Source organism: Limulus polyphemus, unplaced genomic scaffold (genome assembly GCF_000517525.1).
Source record: "Limulus polyphemus unplaced genomic scaffold, Limulus_polyphemus-2.1.2 Scaffold688, whole genome shotgun sequence".
Taxonomy (NCBI): domain Eukaryota; kingdom Metazoa; phylum Arthropoda; class Merostomata; order Xiphosura; family Limulidae; genus Limulus; species Limulus polyphemus.
The window spans coordinates 31,628-48,553 of NW_013666298.1; the positions used below are offsets into that span (position 1 = coordinate 31,628).

A 16,926-nucleotide genomic window follows, 5' to 3' on the forward strand; every position below is an offset into this window, starting at 1 on the left:
AGCCGAAGCTACACTTGTAGCTTCCTGATTTGGTATTGCATATGCCTCAGGCCACTTGGTGAAATAATCCACCACCACAAAATTTACCCGTTTCCAGCACGAGTTTGGGGCAAAGGACCAGCAATGTCAATGTCTACTCTTTCCATTGGTGCGCCCATTTGATGTAACTTCATTTGAGCACATCCTTTGTGCTTGGGTCCCCTTTTAGCACAACATGTACTGCAGGTCCTGCACCATTCTTCCACATCTTCTGTCTGTCCTTTAAGCCCATGAGATCTATAGTTACCCACACTGGTCCCCACAACCTTGCATAATGTCCTGTCACACCACAGAGCTTCTGTATGGGCTTCTGGTACTCGTTTGTGATCCAGCACCTTGATACTCACAAGGGTTTGCTGAGATGCAGAATCTATGACAAAGTTGCACCTTTGGCCATCCAGCTTTCCTGTTACGTAGACACTATGTGTGCTTGGCATTTTATACCTAGCTGTTGGGACTTTCATGATGGGGGTTGGTGGGCGTCCCTCAACACAAACCTCTACTGGTTTCCCCGAGGCTGACTTACTGGTAGTAATCTTCTTACACTGGCTCCTCATATGTCCTTGCTCTCCACAGTTCCAACAACCTTTCTGGGTAGCAGCCTTTCCTGCCGTGACATCTACCCTGTGTTGAAGTTTCCAGCTTTGAGCTTTCTTGTGCCCAGGTTTGTTACAGTGCCAGCAAAGTCCTTCACACCTCTCTGAAAGCTGGCCTTTTCTGGCCTTGAATCCTGATGACTGTATCAACCTTGGTACCTCTGTGCTGGACTTAACATAAGATTCGAATTCAAGAGCTCTGGCCATTGCATCCTGCATAGTAGAGGGATGTGCTTGCTTTACTTGTATCTTCAGTTGTGGACTGCCCAAGGCATCTACAAACTGATCCTTCAACAACAACTTGAGGACATCGGGTGGTGCAGTTGGTTAGGCCTTGTGTGCCATACTTTCCAAGTCCTGTGCCAGTTCTTGCAGGCTCTCCCCTTTAGCACGGACTCTCGTCCTAAACCTAGCCCTGATTTTCAGTTCCATACCTGAGTTCTAGAGCAGCTACCAGTGCTCTATAGTTGTGCCTGTCGTCTGCTGACAGCTGTCCAAGTATTTCCAGTGGTTGTCCCTTCAGGCTTGTTTCCAGGTACACTGCTTTCTGCTCCTCTGTCCATCCATTCATTTCTGCCAGTAGCTTAAATTGTGCTCTATGTGCTTCCCATGGTGCCTTCTCATCGAATTCCTGTGGCTTCCTTCGTATTAGATCACCCCCTATTGCTGACATTCCTGTCTGGAATGTGACTTCTGACAGGATTGAAGATGTCTGCATTAGGGTTTAGCTGCAGGGTCTGGAAGGGGCTTCCTGTTCTCTGAGGCTGATGGCTAATATATCCTACTTGTGTAAAAGACATTAAATCATCCTTTAATGTATTTAAATCACTTTGAAATTTACTAATGTTTTTCCATTTGTACTTCTTGTTCCAGTTGCCACTGCTGTAGTCTCTCTTCTTGTTTATTTTCTCGTTTCTTTTTTTTCCTCCAACAGCTGTTGTAATCTCTCTTCTAGTTTCTTTTCTCGTTCTTCTTGTTTCTTTTCTTTTTCCTCCAACAACTGCTGTAATCTCTCTTGTTTATTTTGCTGTTCGAGCTGCCACTGTTGCAGGTTTTCTTGCCACTTCTGTAATCTCTCTTCTTGTTTCTTTTCTCGTTCTTCTTGCTTATTTTATTGCTGCCATCAAATCTAAGCTGTTGTTTGATTTGCCACTTCTCGTTTACATTTTTTTTCCATCCCACTCTCTGACACCAATTTGTTACGTCTGTTCATTTGTTAATTTCCCGTAAATATGATTTCCGAGGAACTTCAGCAATACAAGTCCTTTCTTAAATAAAACTAGTTTATTCTTTCTCAATACAACTTTGCAACACACTTAATTTCCACAGTCACACGCTATAATTCACAACGATTCACGCACTTTACTTACGACTTGACTCGATTATCTGTCTCTATATCTCTCTATCTGCAAATTATTTGCTGGGCTTATATACTAAAATAGAGGATGTCTGGCAAACACTCGGACCTTCACGATCCTTCTAGAAACTCATCACGTGTTACCAGCATCACGTGACTTCCGCTATCATAATACTTGGAAACTTTGCCATGTTGTGGACAAGTTAGGCCTTATTCATCAAGATTTGTATTCAAAAAGTGAAAGAGAATCAGAAAAATTAATCATATTAAACTACATATACATCATGAAGATGATTCTGGGTTTGGTTATAAAGAATAAAATATAAATTTCTTGCAAGAAACATTCAAACACAGATAATACAAAAATTCTAAGCTTCACAGTAATACATTTTACCCAAGTTATAACTTACAGTACTACCCCACCCGACAATCGCCAATAAAAGTGCTATAGTAGTTGTTAAACAACAGCCATATTCTTTTTCAAAGAGGCAGTGTTGACAGGAATGGAAAGCCGGTGAATTCTGGAGGTTATAATTCTTTGTTTTAAAATTCAGGAACTTTGGAATAATGTTACATAACTTGCATGTTGTATGGAAAAGTATTCTTTGTTAAAAGTAAATTTGTTCTAAACCTTCAGAATAAAACCTATATCACTTGCTCAAATTCTCTCTACATAACTTCTAAAATTACATTCATAAAAAATACCTCAATGAACAATGGAAATTCCTTACATTACCTGGAAAAGTTAATAAACAAGATCAGGAGCTGGATTCGAAAGTTTAGATAGATCTAAACATTCAAAAGGTCATCAGACAGCATTCAAACACTGTTAACTTTTTTCTTGTTAACAGAAATTGTTTGAATAATAATCAAATGTTAAATGCCACTCACATAAAAAATGACCTTTTGATTTATATAATGCCCATTACTTAAACAAAAGTTCTTGTATAAAAAAAACATCCCCACCAAAACTGTACATTTCAGTCCCTTCCATACATTGGAGCAGACCATTTTGGTGGTGTATGTTTAGTTGCTACATGAATGCCTCGAGTGCAAGACATGTTATGGTAGAGTAAGTATGAAAGAAAATAAACATCAACAATGTTAATGTTGAAATACGATTACTGATGTAATTCTAAACTTCCCCAGGCATATGTTTAATGAACCAACAATGTTGTTAAACAAATGTGACTGACTGTTTTGCTGTTTATTAGGTATGTTTAATTAATCAAAGTTTTATGTTAAAGATATTGTGACTGTTAATCCTTTATCATCTCCACCTGTACATTTATACATGCTAGACATAATCTCCATCTATACATTTAAGCCAATCACAATTAAGCTCAAACATGTATCCAAGCTGCAAAAAGAGTTTGTTGATTCTGGATCAGCCTCATCAGCCATCACAGGACTCACAAATAACATCATCATGGAAAACTAACATCCTCAACTACAAAGGAAGGATTACCACCAGCAAGTAGTTATGGTAATATTATCATTAAAATATGAAAATAAGTACTATTAAGTTTCAAACCTTTGTTTGGTAATGTATTTTAAACCCTTGCAGGTCAAAACCTACCCTTCATTAAAGTCCTACCCAACAAAATAGTATCCAGTAAGAAATCATACACTGTCAGTACATTCACCCTCACCTTTATAATAAACACAGAAGTATTGTTAGAAGTTATCTACAGATGCTAATTAAAACATTTTACATACAAATTAAGCTATGATTAATTTTGAAGACTTCAAAATTCACAACTTGTTTCAAAATAAAGAACTGCTTTACCTTCAGGAGTAATTAAAAATCCACACCTATGATCATATGGGAGTATGAAGCAGAACTGGAAAATGTTGTGAAATATCTGAAGATTATTAAATATGTTTTGCCATTGTTTTTCATCTTTTTTAATAAAACTCCTATGTCACTTATTTTTGAAAATATAATCAATATGTACACAGAAATGTCCAGTTCCGGGAGTGAGCAGATATTGTAGGCCTTCTAGGGGAATATGGCAGCATTAAACAGTGCCTTAAATCCCCAATGAGACAATTGTTTGGATTGTGCTTGCTATTGCTACCATGATCACATGTGGGAAACAGTGTAAAACAACAGGTGGGTGTGATGTTTATTTAAACTACATAACACTTTAATACTTGAGGAAAATGATACTACATGTTCAAGCTAGCAGAAAGCACCAATGATGATGCAATATATATTACAAGTGATGTGTGAGCAAGCAGTATATTGCAAGATAATCTGTTGATGGAAATGCTATCCAATTACCTGATTTATTGGAAAATTAATATCTGATCAGAGTGGATTTCACTAGATAGTGCAATATCTGAACCAAATCTGATACTTGTACCATCTACAATTCTGAAATATTAAATCTATTAACAGTGTATAGCCTAAAACCAGTCTACACCAAGAGAAAACAATATTTTAAATTGTCTTTTCATATTGAAAAGAATCGATTCCAAGAATTTTAATTTTTTTAGCACTGTTTCTTTTTTTTTTTCCAAACAACTATCATAGATGTGATAATACACAAGTTTGCATAACAGATATTCTTTTATTGCAAAACTCTGTTTTACACGATGTCTGTCTAAAAATTTGTTACACTTGAAAACTTACTAAAAAGTTACTAAGTTTCAGTAAAATTAATCAGTTTCAAACCATTTGGTTTATATCATATTACAAAGTAGGTTCTGTACAATTCAATTAAACATATTCCAATTGCTCAGAAGCCTTTTCGTAACAAACAAAAACTAATTATTACCATGTTTAATCATTTCTTTGGTGGAAATAAATACACAAAATATACTTCAGGTTGGTCATTTTATTTTAAAACACACAACAGAAGTTTTCTTCAAGCTACAGCATCCTCCCACCCCCCAAAAATGTCACATGGCATTAAACTAAAAACTTTAAGACTTAAGGATATAACATTAAGCTGACTGTAACTCAGGAATTCCATTACAGGTTGGAATGCTCAACCACAATACACATACATGATAACACTTCTGGTGCCTCTAATAAGCACCCCTAGAAAATCCTCTGCCTTCAGGTGGTCCACCTGGAAATCCACTTCCTTGAAAAGATGAGCCACCTCTGTATCCACCTGAGCCACCTCTGTATCCACCTGAGCCACCCCTATATCCACCTGAACCACCCCTATATCCACCTGAACTGCCCCTATATCCACCTGAGCTGCCCCTATATCCACCTGAGCTGCCCCTATATCCCCCTGAGCCACCCCTATTCCCACCTCTGAAATCTCCCCTATATCCACCTCTGAAATCTCCCCTATATCCACCTCTGAAGTCTCCTCTATATCCACCTCCTCTGCCCAAGCCAGCACTTAGCCTTGGTGCCTTACGAGGAGGTCCGCTACAAAGGTAAATAAAAAAGGTGCATTAGTAAGAGTACATAAATACACAGGTGTGACTTGCAAAAATACTAAAATTCAAAAGTTTATGGGTTCCTATGTTATATGATTTATTGACATTTTGTACAGAAATTTCTGATGAAAGAATTCTCACAAGAACTGCTCCACCTTTCATTTCAGCAATTTTTCTGTTTCACAAAGTATAGACAATACTTCCCTCCATTAACAGCAAAAAATGTGTTACCTAAGCTATGCTTAAACCGGTGAGTTTTGTTTATATTAAAGATTGTTAAAATATCATTAAAATAATTCTGTATCCAAAACATAGAGCTCTCTCTAACTCACTACATGTATGCAATCTCACACACCCCCCTCACACACACAAAAAATATATATATATACATATATTATTTTACAAATAATTAGCTATATTAACACACACACACTTTTAATACAGAATTTAATAGTAAATATTAATTCCAAGTGTTTATATATTAACTGCTTTATAATTTTAGTCACTCTGGAGAGTGATTTTTAGCATGGACAACCACCACAAGAGTAGACTACAATACTATTGACAAATGGAACTTTTACTTCATTCTTATTTTTCCTAGGTAATTGAATAAATAATGAAATAGGGAAATTAATAAGTTACACAAGTTTTTAGTTTTGATATTTCTAAGACTTGGTGAAACAACACCTTTTAACTTACTCAGAGCCATATTCTCCATCATCTAACAAGTCAAATTTTCCAGCATCCATCCGACATAACTTACGAACCACATCAACCAATTTACTGTTAAGTGGACCCAGTTCAGTGAGAGACTCTGGATCTGAAGCATAATGCATAATAAGGTTTTCTATTGCGGGCTGTAGAGCAACAATCATTGCTGCTACATGAGGTTGGATCTTGATATTTATCCTGTTAAAAAAAACCTTTTTAGAATTATAGAAGCTATGGTTCTAATATACAGAAATATTTTTCTAACCCTGTAGTTACTGTTAGACATTTTAACACTTATCTAGAGTGTGGTGTCCTTACCACACATCAAACTTACCTTCCACTACCTCACACAGGTGAATAAATCATCACAAAGTTCATTTGTAAGGTATATAAAGTTTTTTACTTGTTTGTTATTAAGCATAAAGCTACACAATAGGCCATCTGTGCTGTGACAACTGTGAGTATTAAAACCCTATTTTTAGCATTATAAGCCCTCAAACTTATTAATTTCTGTTGTACATATTGGTGTATAAAACTGACATTTTAATACTAGTAATAAACGACCTTATAATACCAAATTTCTTATTTTCTTTTAACTGAACATTCAACATTTCACTTTACAGCATCTTCAGGAGCATTTCACTAAACACAGATTAAATAAATGTATTTAGGTTGGGCTTTAAAAAATTCATATAATTAAATTTTTTTAAAAGTTTTGTGATACTTTTCTGAAAAATCATTAAAAAACTTCTTTTGTCTTAGACTTTTCAACTTTTCCTGTTGTTGATTGATTTTCATTAACACTTATCATTTGGAACATTTGTTCCCCAATTTGCTAGCTATAAATCATAAAAAAAAAACAATGCATAAATAAAGATTTATCATTGACCTAAAAACTGACCTTTCAAAATGATGTCAGGTCAGGGTAGGTAACAATATTTTTGGTCGAAAACAATTTGGATCTAAAAAATACACTTTATTTTCAGTAAATTATAAATTATTTTACTTATGGGCATTGTTTGAATATCATAAACTTAAAAATAATATTCAATACAAAAGGATGTGAGTCATCAGAATATTTTTTTGTTGCTTTAGTACTCTCTACACCTAGTAAAACTTACCTAATGTCTTGTCATAGAAGAAAATTACAATAACTGTCATACATAATAATTATTATGAGAACAATTTCAGAAATGAAAAGAAAGTTCAAAGAAACAATAAAAAATTCCCAGATCTGTGGTTTGATCACAAGTCTTCACACTAAATTTCATCGTTCTTCTCTGCAAGAGCTACATCTAATCTCTTTCTTATAAAAACCATGATTTACTTCTCACACCACTTTATTTACTTTACACTGTTTATAATCTGCTGAGTTTCATTAGTGATTGTTCAGATCACCTGTTGTGACATCATAAAATTATACCAACAAAGGTTGTATTACTGCAAACACAAGCACATTACTGTTGGAGCCAGGTAAACATGAATTGCTTGAGTCTAACAACCAGTAAAATGTTATTTGGGGAAAATAATTACTTCAATAAGCAGTGAACAGAAGGGGGGGGGACACTATAAAATTTAGGAGGAAGTGGACACTACAAAACATTAACTTTCACTCGTCAACTCAAGACTAATAACTCAAAAAGACAAACTCAAATTATGGATAAGCCCTCAAATAAAATGAACTGGTTCAGAAAATTCATGTACCAGCTTGGAGATTGTCAGAAAATGCAACAAAAAGTAAGTGTATACTTATTATTGTGGATTTTTTGTTCATGATTATGTTTTATGATTTATTTACGGATTTGATCAGAAATGAATTCTTTAGTTCATTTTTTTAGGCAACTAATTCAAAAATAAAAAAGTATGTATCACATAAAGCATCATATTTATTAACTACTAGAAATTGCAGTTATTTCAGAACAGTTTTATTTATCCAACTTTCTTTACATCTTGTTGTCAGAGTTGAGTGTTGATATTAATGTGTCACACTTCTGTGAATAAAATAGTTTTTGAAACAAAAAGATGAAAAAGAAAGTTAATATTCTCACAAGTTAAATAACATTTATGTATCACAAACAGAGACAGATAACAGCAAGATGAATTTTCATTTTTCTGTTAACTTGTTTATATTCAAAACCCAAGTATTTCCTACTGACTTCTTAGTCCAGACAAAATTCTGAGCAAATTAATTTTAGGTTATGTTCACATTCCTATATTTAGATAATTTATAAAATTTACTTCAAGATTTCTAAACCAAATCTGCCAACTTTCATTCAAAATGAAAACAACCAAATAGTACTAATTTATGTATTTTTTTAATGTTTTTATGTAATGGTTGTGTACTTTTGATTAATCCCACCCAGGGAATTGAATGTTAGGTGATTTTATTTAGAATACTAGATTATTTGGCCTCAAGTTATTGTCATTTCCTGATATGAGTGGAACACAGGGTTAAAAAGTCAATTTAAAACTAAGGTACAAAACCCTATAACCCAAACACTTTTGAAAGGTGGACCTTTCTTCATCATTTTGCTCTGTTTTAGTGTTATTATGAGCTGTTATTTATGAAACATGCAAGGGTCTGTATAGGTTCTAAAGTTAAAAAGCAGAGATAAGACGGTATAATTATTTCAATGTCCTGATCAGTTGTTCTACCATTCACCGAGTCCCAACAGTAAACCTGGTGTAATTTAAAGTAATGACTATTTTAATGACGTATTAAGGTTTTTTTATATATGCTCTAGTTTATTATACTATAACCTATTACAGTTCATTATTTCTACACATATTTAGTCCATGTCAAATTAATTAATATCAATCTTTTAATTAGGGTTTCAGCTTTGGTGTCACTACTTCAAATACAAGCTGCTTTAGGCCACTTAATACTGTGACATTAATGAAAAATATTCTATCATAATATAGCTAAAATTGATTACTTTTTCACATTTTTTAATAAAACTACTAGCTCGACTAAAAATATAGAACAGCAGTGTAGTAAATCTTAAGAATACTATAGATGGTTATTATAACCCTATTGCCACAGACATCCTTTACTGCGCACGTCACGAGGTCTAACTGACTTACATTCAAAGTTTAATTAAACTACTTTTTGTTTATGTTATACTAATTAGTAAAACATAAATTCATAGCTAATAAACCATATTTCAATAGTATACAAGTTTTAAGCTCTTAATTTTATAAGGCAATATATTAAAAAATCCTGAACTTTCTCTTGTGTAAGAAATGTAACATTTTCTCTAGAAATCCCATCTTCTCTATTTTATTCACCACCCCTCCAAGAAGTACAAAATTTAACACAAATTACTCACTATAAAATCATCATCGCTCAGACAATTTTTATAGCCTTCAATCTTGTTTGGTTACAGAATCAGGCCCCTCTTGCCACACCCACCTATCACATCCTCTCTTTCAGGATTTGTTAATAGTTTTCTTTTACTCTTAATACTATGTCATGTATAACCAACAGAAAGCCAAGGTTTCATCTATCAAATGACATATTGTATTACATTGTTTTCTTAACAGAGAATTGTCATTTTCTCAGTTAATACAAGCTTCTTTGCCACAGGAAAGATAACAACTAATCTGGATGAACTTGTAACAGCTCATGCCACATAGTTAGAAAACCAGAAAAACTGTGACAATTATGGGAAATTGTTTTCTTTTTGCATGTTATCATACTATGTTCTTTGGTGCATTATTTAATTAAATAAAAATTATTTAGTGCATTACTACCATTAGCATAAAAAAGTAGGGTTAAGTGTCATCAACAGTTGATAGCAAAAAAGACTACAACCCAGGTAAGTACTTTATTTCTTGTTTATCATGTTTATTCTTTATTCATTATTTTCAAAGTAAATAAAACGTAAAATTAGGGCTCTCTCTAAGTTAGTTCAGGTTACATTAGGTAAAATAAATATTAAGAATAATATAATAAAAATGTTTCACGTGGCACACATGTGGAGCAGCTCAGAGTAGTTCGTGGGTAATTTAATATGATAGCGTAACATGAGCTCCACGTTCCCAGAGTGACTTACAACTTATAATGGTATGAATAGTAGTAGTTAGATATGGTTCAAAAAGCAATAAAACAATAAAATTTATTTATAAATAGATGTATGCTGTTATGAGTTTAAAGCTACTTAGGATAAACAAATGTAGTTTTGTTAAAATATGAAGTCATTCTAGAAAGAAAAAAAAGGTAATTTAGATTGATTTTGATTTTTTTTGGTTGTTACGAGGTCAAATTGACCAATCCCTTTTTGAGATAGGGTAGAGAAAATAACAGATAAACTGTACAGTTTTACTGAAAAAATGTTTCAAATGCATTTAGGAGGTTTTAGAGATTACACAAAGAAAATTTGAGATTTTTGAGATGAAGAAAAGTATTTTTAATCTAACATGAAAATCACTTTGCACACAGACTATTCAAAATAAATACTCAATATATTCACAGACAATTCTTTTTTTTAACTTATTCAAAATACTTCACAAAAATATATTTTTTGTATGTGAAAGACTTGTAATGTTTACTGAAAGACTGCCAAATTTTGTGAAGATATACATACTATACTAAAAGTTACTAGTATCAAATCTATAAAGACTTTATACATATACAAAGAGGTCACATCATCAACTCAAGCGATCCTGTGTTGAGAGAGTGTTGATAATTTTATACAATACTTATTAGAGATATTAGCATCCCAAATGACAAATGTTTTTGGCATTAAAATGGCTTTTCCTATAGTCTCATTAGTTCAACTTACCAATGTTACAGCTCTCTCATTTCATGGTAAGTAGATTTGAAAATACCAACTTCAAAATTTCATAACAACACTATTTATTACAGTGGAATATTACTTTTATAAAATTAGACAATCTCTGTATCACATTGTTTCAACTTAAAGATCTATTTCAATGTTGCATTATACCTGAAGATGGGACTTTTTAACACTAAGTTTTCTATAACTGAAGTCACTAGACTTCAGGTCTACCAACTGTAAACTTGGCTTACCATCGATCAAGTTGTACACAGTCATCTACCAATTCACACTTAGAGCATCCAAATAACAACAAATGAAGCGGTGTTACCATGGTCATTTGTTTACATGACACAGCTCGTGTTCGGACCTGAAAATCATGTATCAATATCTTTTAATTAAGAAACTACTAAATGGCAGTATATTTAAAAATCTACCATATACAAAGTAAAGATTTGTAATTATAAGTCAATTTTTTACATTTGTCAACATATGCTCACCTCAATACAATTCAAACAGTGTTATTTAGTTACCAAAGAAATGCATAGTAGCAGCAATAGCAATAGTAGTTACAAAAAACAACTTTAAGAAACTATGAATGTACTTGTGCAAGGTAATATATATTTCAAGAATCCTATGAGTTACTATATAAAACAAAACACAAAATCATGATTAAATGTAAACTTTTTGTCAGGTGGTTCCTGATAATGTGGAAAGTATATATAAAAATACAAGTGCACAAAATGGGTTCTATTTACTGTTTCATCTTTATGATGCAAATAAAGTTTTAGTATTTCATCCAGACTTCATTAAATTAGAGAAACCTTTGTTATAAAAAAGTATTAAATAATTAATTCACAAAATAAAATGAAATCAACTGCCATAGTAGCTTTTAGTATTATAAAATATTTCTATTACATTTAGAATGTTGTTGTAGACTACGTTGCGAGTGGAAGTGAAAATTAAGAAACAAAGAAACAACATAATATTGACCCATACTGAAAAGTTATGCTTCACAAATTCTTCTGTATGTGTGTTATATAAATATCATAAAAACGTTATGTTCATGTGCAGTATTGGAAGTAGTTATGTAAAAGATGATAAAAATGGTATAAAAAGGCAAATACTACAGAAATTCCACCCCTTTACCTTACAAAAATAAAATTCACCAGAGTATTTTAAAAAAGTGTTAGCATACAGGATCACACATAAAAGGTGCAGTGAATTTCAAAAAAATACCCCAAACTCAAGCACTTTCAAACAGTTGACTAATCTTCTTCAGGAGAATTATTCTCCTGAAGAATAGTCAACTAATCGAAAGTTTTGGGTCTTTTTTTGAAATTCACTGCACCAGAGTATAGTCATGTGTTGATAGCTTACACTGTGACTGGTTATCATCCAACCAATTAGAAAGTGCAACACTAATATAAAGCCTATGAAAATAAAGACAACTGCACTAAACCCAGCAGTAGTACACTGATCCAGTCATGGCTTCCTTAACTGAAATACTACATGATAACCATGAAGAAAGAGAAGTTTTGGCTTGTCAAGTGTACTCCATGCAAAAAACTAGCAAAACTGCATGTTTCAGCAGGAGTTGTTAGCAAATCTCTGAAGAGGATTCATGAAACTGGCACTGTTACTAATAAACATGATGTTCAGTATGTCGGGATATGTTCTTTGTGAAATAGATAATGGTCGAGTATAAACCTTGCCAATGAACTTGCTATAAATACAGATGTGAATGTTACTTCAAGAACAGTAGATACATATCTGTAAAGAGTACATATCCAGCTTTATTCATTTTATTGTATGGGTTCTGAAGCCTATTTCAAACTTCTGATTTTGCTACCTCTTCTTCGTGGTTTTTGAGCAGCAACATGTCCATCTTACTAATATTTATCTACATTTATGTGTCAAAGTTTGATTTGTTTAGCAACAATTAAGGACAGTTTGTTTGACAGCAGAGAGCAAAATGGTATTATAGTCAGTGCACGAAGTCCATGAAGCATGGTAGGGTACCAGTAAAAGTTTGGGGTTGGACTTCATGTTTTCTTTCATCAAACTCATTAGTGACCACATAAATGGCTCATTATCCTAATACAGTTTACTAAGTCATGAAGAAGTAACATTTGAGAAAATAAAAAGTATGGTATGTGGAGATAGCAGTGCATGTTTATCTTCCAGCAAGATGCCTAATAATAATAACAATCTACAGAAATTATATATGTCTTTAGTTGATGCTGCACACATCCTAAACAAGGGAATTCACAGAATGTTTGTGAAACATGTGACATACAGATGGGAAGTGCAGAAATGCTGGCACAGATTTCCTGTAATTATACTGCTAGTAACAGAATTAACGCTATAAGAAAAGGTATTGAAAGTTCTTGCAACAAACACTGTTGTTCACCAAAATATTTATCGAGCAGGAGGATCAAGTGTCTGGGAAGTCCATCATGCCATTGGTTGTAATGAATCAAATTGAAAATCATATTGTGATCTGTAGCCTAAATGGAAGAATGTGGTTTGATGCTATTCATAACTATGATATAAAGATCTTTTCTAAGAGCATTTTTAAACTAATGTAAGTAGTCTCTCGAGAGCTCTCTACAACTTTTATCGAGTCTTGCTCCAGCTCTCCAGCCAAGAGCCAGTCCTTCAACAAAGGTCAAGCAAAGTTAACAGAATAGTGAGGATTACCACTTACAGAAACTTCCACTACCAAACTCTATGTAAGTTTACCTTGTCATCTCACTTTTACATAGCATGAATAAAGAATAGAATGGTCTAATCATAATAACTTATTGTTTAAACTTGTAACATTAATAGAAAAATATGTGATGGATAATAGTTTGCATTTATGTAATTGAGTAATAAAAAATATATCTGTTGCTTTGCTCACTGATCTCAAAGTATTTCTTTATTCTTTACATAAACTTCCTCCAGTTGTTGAATTGTGGACCTAACATGACCATGTAAATATCCTGAAAATATATAAATAAATTTGTAATGAGTGAAAGTCAAATCCATGATGAAACCACCTGTTACACATGTAGCAAATGTTGTGAAATTATATCTTGATGGTAAAGAGGTCCTGATATGAACATTCTTTGTGTAAAAACTGAGACAGTCAAAAGGCAACTACACAACTTGGATATATTGCAGGGAATAATATGGGACATTTGAAACACTATCATACATATTTGTTTGTTTATTGTTGACTGCAAAGTTACACAAAAGGCTATCTGTGCTGTGTCCATCATGAGTATTGAAACCCAATTTTTAGCAGCATGAGTCTTCAGACTTACCACTGGGGGTCTAAAATTGAAAGCAAAGCCACATTGGACTATCTACTGTGCCTACCATGGAGAATTAAAATCAGAATTTTAGCATTCTTAGTCTATATATTTACTGCAGTCCCACCAGGGGACCTATTCCACATCACCGTACATTAATAAACTTTATTATAGCATAAAAACAAGGTGTAATGCTCTGTCCAGCATACAATTACTAGTGAACTCTACAACTTATCACTTTCCTTTGATATTTTTGTACCATCTAGTTGCCATTAGTCATTGTTTGTGACTCTTGTTTATGTACCATTTGTGTGTTTCTATAACTGTTTCCATTACTGTATGTAGAACAGAAATGTAAGTAGCTGAACATGTACTCCAGTTTATATCCTATTAACAAAAGCTAAAATATTTCATTTTGGTTCAGACTTTAGTACCATACCTTCTCTCCAAATACAAAGAAAGGAAATGGAAATTTTCTAGGTATGTTAGTACAGTTTACTGAAGTCTTGTTAATGAGAGCTGCCTTCCCTTCAGTGGTGATCACTTTCCTTTTTTCCTTATGGAAGCAAATATTTGGATAGTAACCTACCAGAAGAAATGCTAGGATCTGTGGAAAGAAAAATAAATGTCTTCAAGATTATTGTAATATTATGATAAAATACACATTTTGAAAAGAAAAAGCATAAAGTTAACTTGAAAGAAACTACCATTTTTAAGAATGCAAACATGAGTTACTTTTTTTTAAATTACAGATAATTTGTTTTTTAGTTTTTCTTAAAACAAAAATATAGCTTAATTTTTTTAAATATAATTTGTACTAAGTAAAACTTGAAAACAATCACTGGATGCAGATAAAATGCTAAACACAGTTTAAAATGACAGTAATACATTGCTATAAATAGAACAGCAGCCCAACACATAAAAAAAGAGAGTAAAACTTCTTAGAACTTAAATCTATGAATTGCACATAACATCTTGAAGAGCCCCTATGAAATATCTTAATCAGTAGTAAGTATGAAAAGAGGGAAAAATTCATACAAATACATGAACTTAAGTCTATGAATTGCACACAACATCTTGAAGAGCCCCTATGAAATATCTTAATCAGTAGTAAGTATGAAAAGAGGGAAAAATTCATACAAATACATGAACTTAAGTCTATGAATTGCACACAACATCTTGAAGAGCCCCTATGAAATATCTTAATCAGTAGTAAGTATGAAATGAGGGAAAAATTCATACAAATACATAAACATTTTAGTGAGAATTTTTCAACTATTCATGCCATATTTTATACATCTAAATATCTTTTATTTGATTGGAAAAGACTAAAGTTTTATTTGATATAAATTGTACATATTTTTTGTAAAACTTCATTCAGATGCAGTAATCCATCACAAGAGAAATACGGTTTTGAAAGTTTTACTTTTATATACAAAGAAACAACTTATATAACTTACCATGTCTAATTTACTATCTGGTGCATGGAATATGAAGTTCTGTACTGACATGGTTTCCTCAGGAAACCCAGCAGACTGTAGCAGTTCTCTCAGCTGATTCTAAAGATACCAAACAAATTTATTGGAAAGTTTATATATATATATATATATGTATGAATAAAACATCCATTTTTCATTTCAACAAATAATAACACTTCAAGAATATTTTCATGAGCAAAGTTCATGCAAAAGTAACTTTAAAAACAAAACTGTAATTACATAAAATTTTATACAGCTTCAGTAAAATGAAGATAAAATTGTGTACAAAGAATTAATGAAGCTCTATATAGCTTTATTGAAACAACAGAAATTGTCTGTAAGGAATTAATGAAGTTCCATACAGCTTTAGTGAAACAACAGAAATTGTCTAAAGGAATTAATGAAGTTCCATACAGCTTTAGTGAAACAACAGAAATTGTCTAAAGGAATTAATGAAGTTCCATACAGCTTTAGTGAAACAACAGAAATTGTCTAAAGGAATTAATGAAGTTCTATACAGCTTTAGTGAAACAACAGAAATTGTCTAAAGGAATTAATGAAGTTCTATACAGCTTTAGTGAAACATAGAATTTGGCTGTAAAGACCTAATAAAGATCTATACAGCTATGGTAAAATAAAGAAAATAGCTGTAATGAAATAAAGAAACTTTCTGCAGATGTAGTGAAACAGAGTAATTGTCTGTAATGAAACATATCCAAAGCCCATAAGTGCAATGCACAATGTTTTCTTTTTATACCAATGAGCCACAAACCATGGACCCTCAGTTCCACAGTCTGGCAAAGCCACAGCCAAATGAAATAGATAAATGAGCTAATAAAACTATACAATTACACAAAATGAATAAAGTAAGTTACAATGATGTAACAAAGCTCATTACAACTTAATGAGACTTTACCTTTACAGTGAAACAAACGTAAGCTGTAGTAACAATTTTAGTAACAGGCTTTAATAATGTAGATTGTATTGACCTGATGAAGCTCTACATAGTTGTGAGGAAACAGACACACTAAGTGTAATGTCTCAGTGAAGATCCATACAGCAAAACCATAGTGTCTTATCAAAACACTGGTTTTCATACCTCTATTAAACTGGGCCAAATTAGGAAATTTATCGCTTTAACTCCTTCAGTGAAATCTTTATAATGTCTAAATAGTTATCAAATATTTCTTAAGAAAAAAACTTTAACCACCATAAAAAATTAGGAAATAAACATAAATTATGCCTCTTTCATTCTAGAATGAA

The 16,926-nt window shown here is 32.6% G+C and overlaps 1 protein-coding gene across 5 annotated transcripts in view; it reads right to left on the minus strand.

Annotated features, from left to right (window-relative positions):
• Nucleotides 1–4,820: 4,820 nt before the first annotated feature.
• LOC106459971 (ATP-dependent RNA helicase A-like) overlaps nt 4,821–16,926 on the minus strand; it is a 79,089-nt gene continuing 66,983 nt past the window's right edge. For all 5 annotated transcript variants that reach the window (XM_013919645.2, XM_022386546.1, XM_022386545.1 and 2 more), the window contains 5 exons: nt 15,646–15,744; nt 14,625–14,792; nt 11,141–11,256; nt 6,097–6,306; nt 4,821–5,386 (listed from right to left, as the gene is read on the minus strand). In XM_013919645.2, coding sequence (XP_013775099.1) covers nt 5,029–5,386; nt 6,097–6,306; nt 11,141–11,256; nt 14,625–14,792; nt 15,646–15,744 — 951 coding nt within the window. In that variant the 3' untranslated portion in view covers nt 4,821–5,028. The remainder of the gene's footprint in view (nt 5,387–6,096; nt 6,307–11,140; nt 11,257–14,624; nt 14,793–15,645; nt 15,745–16,926) is intronic.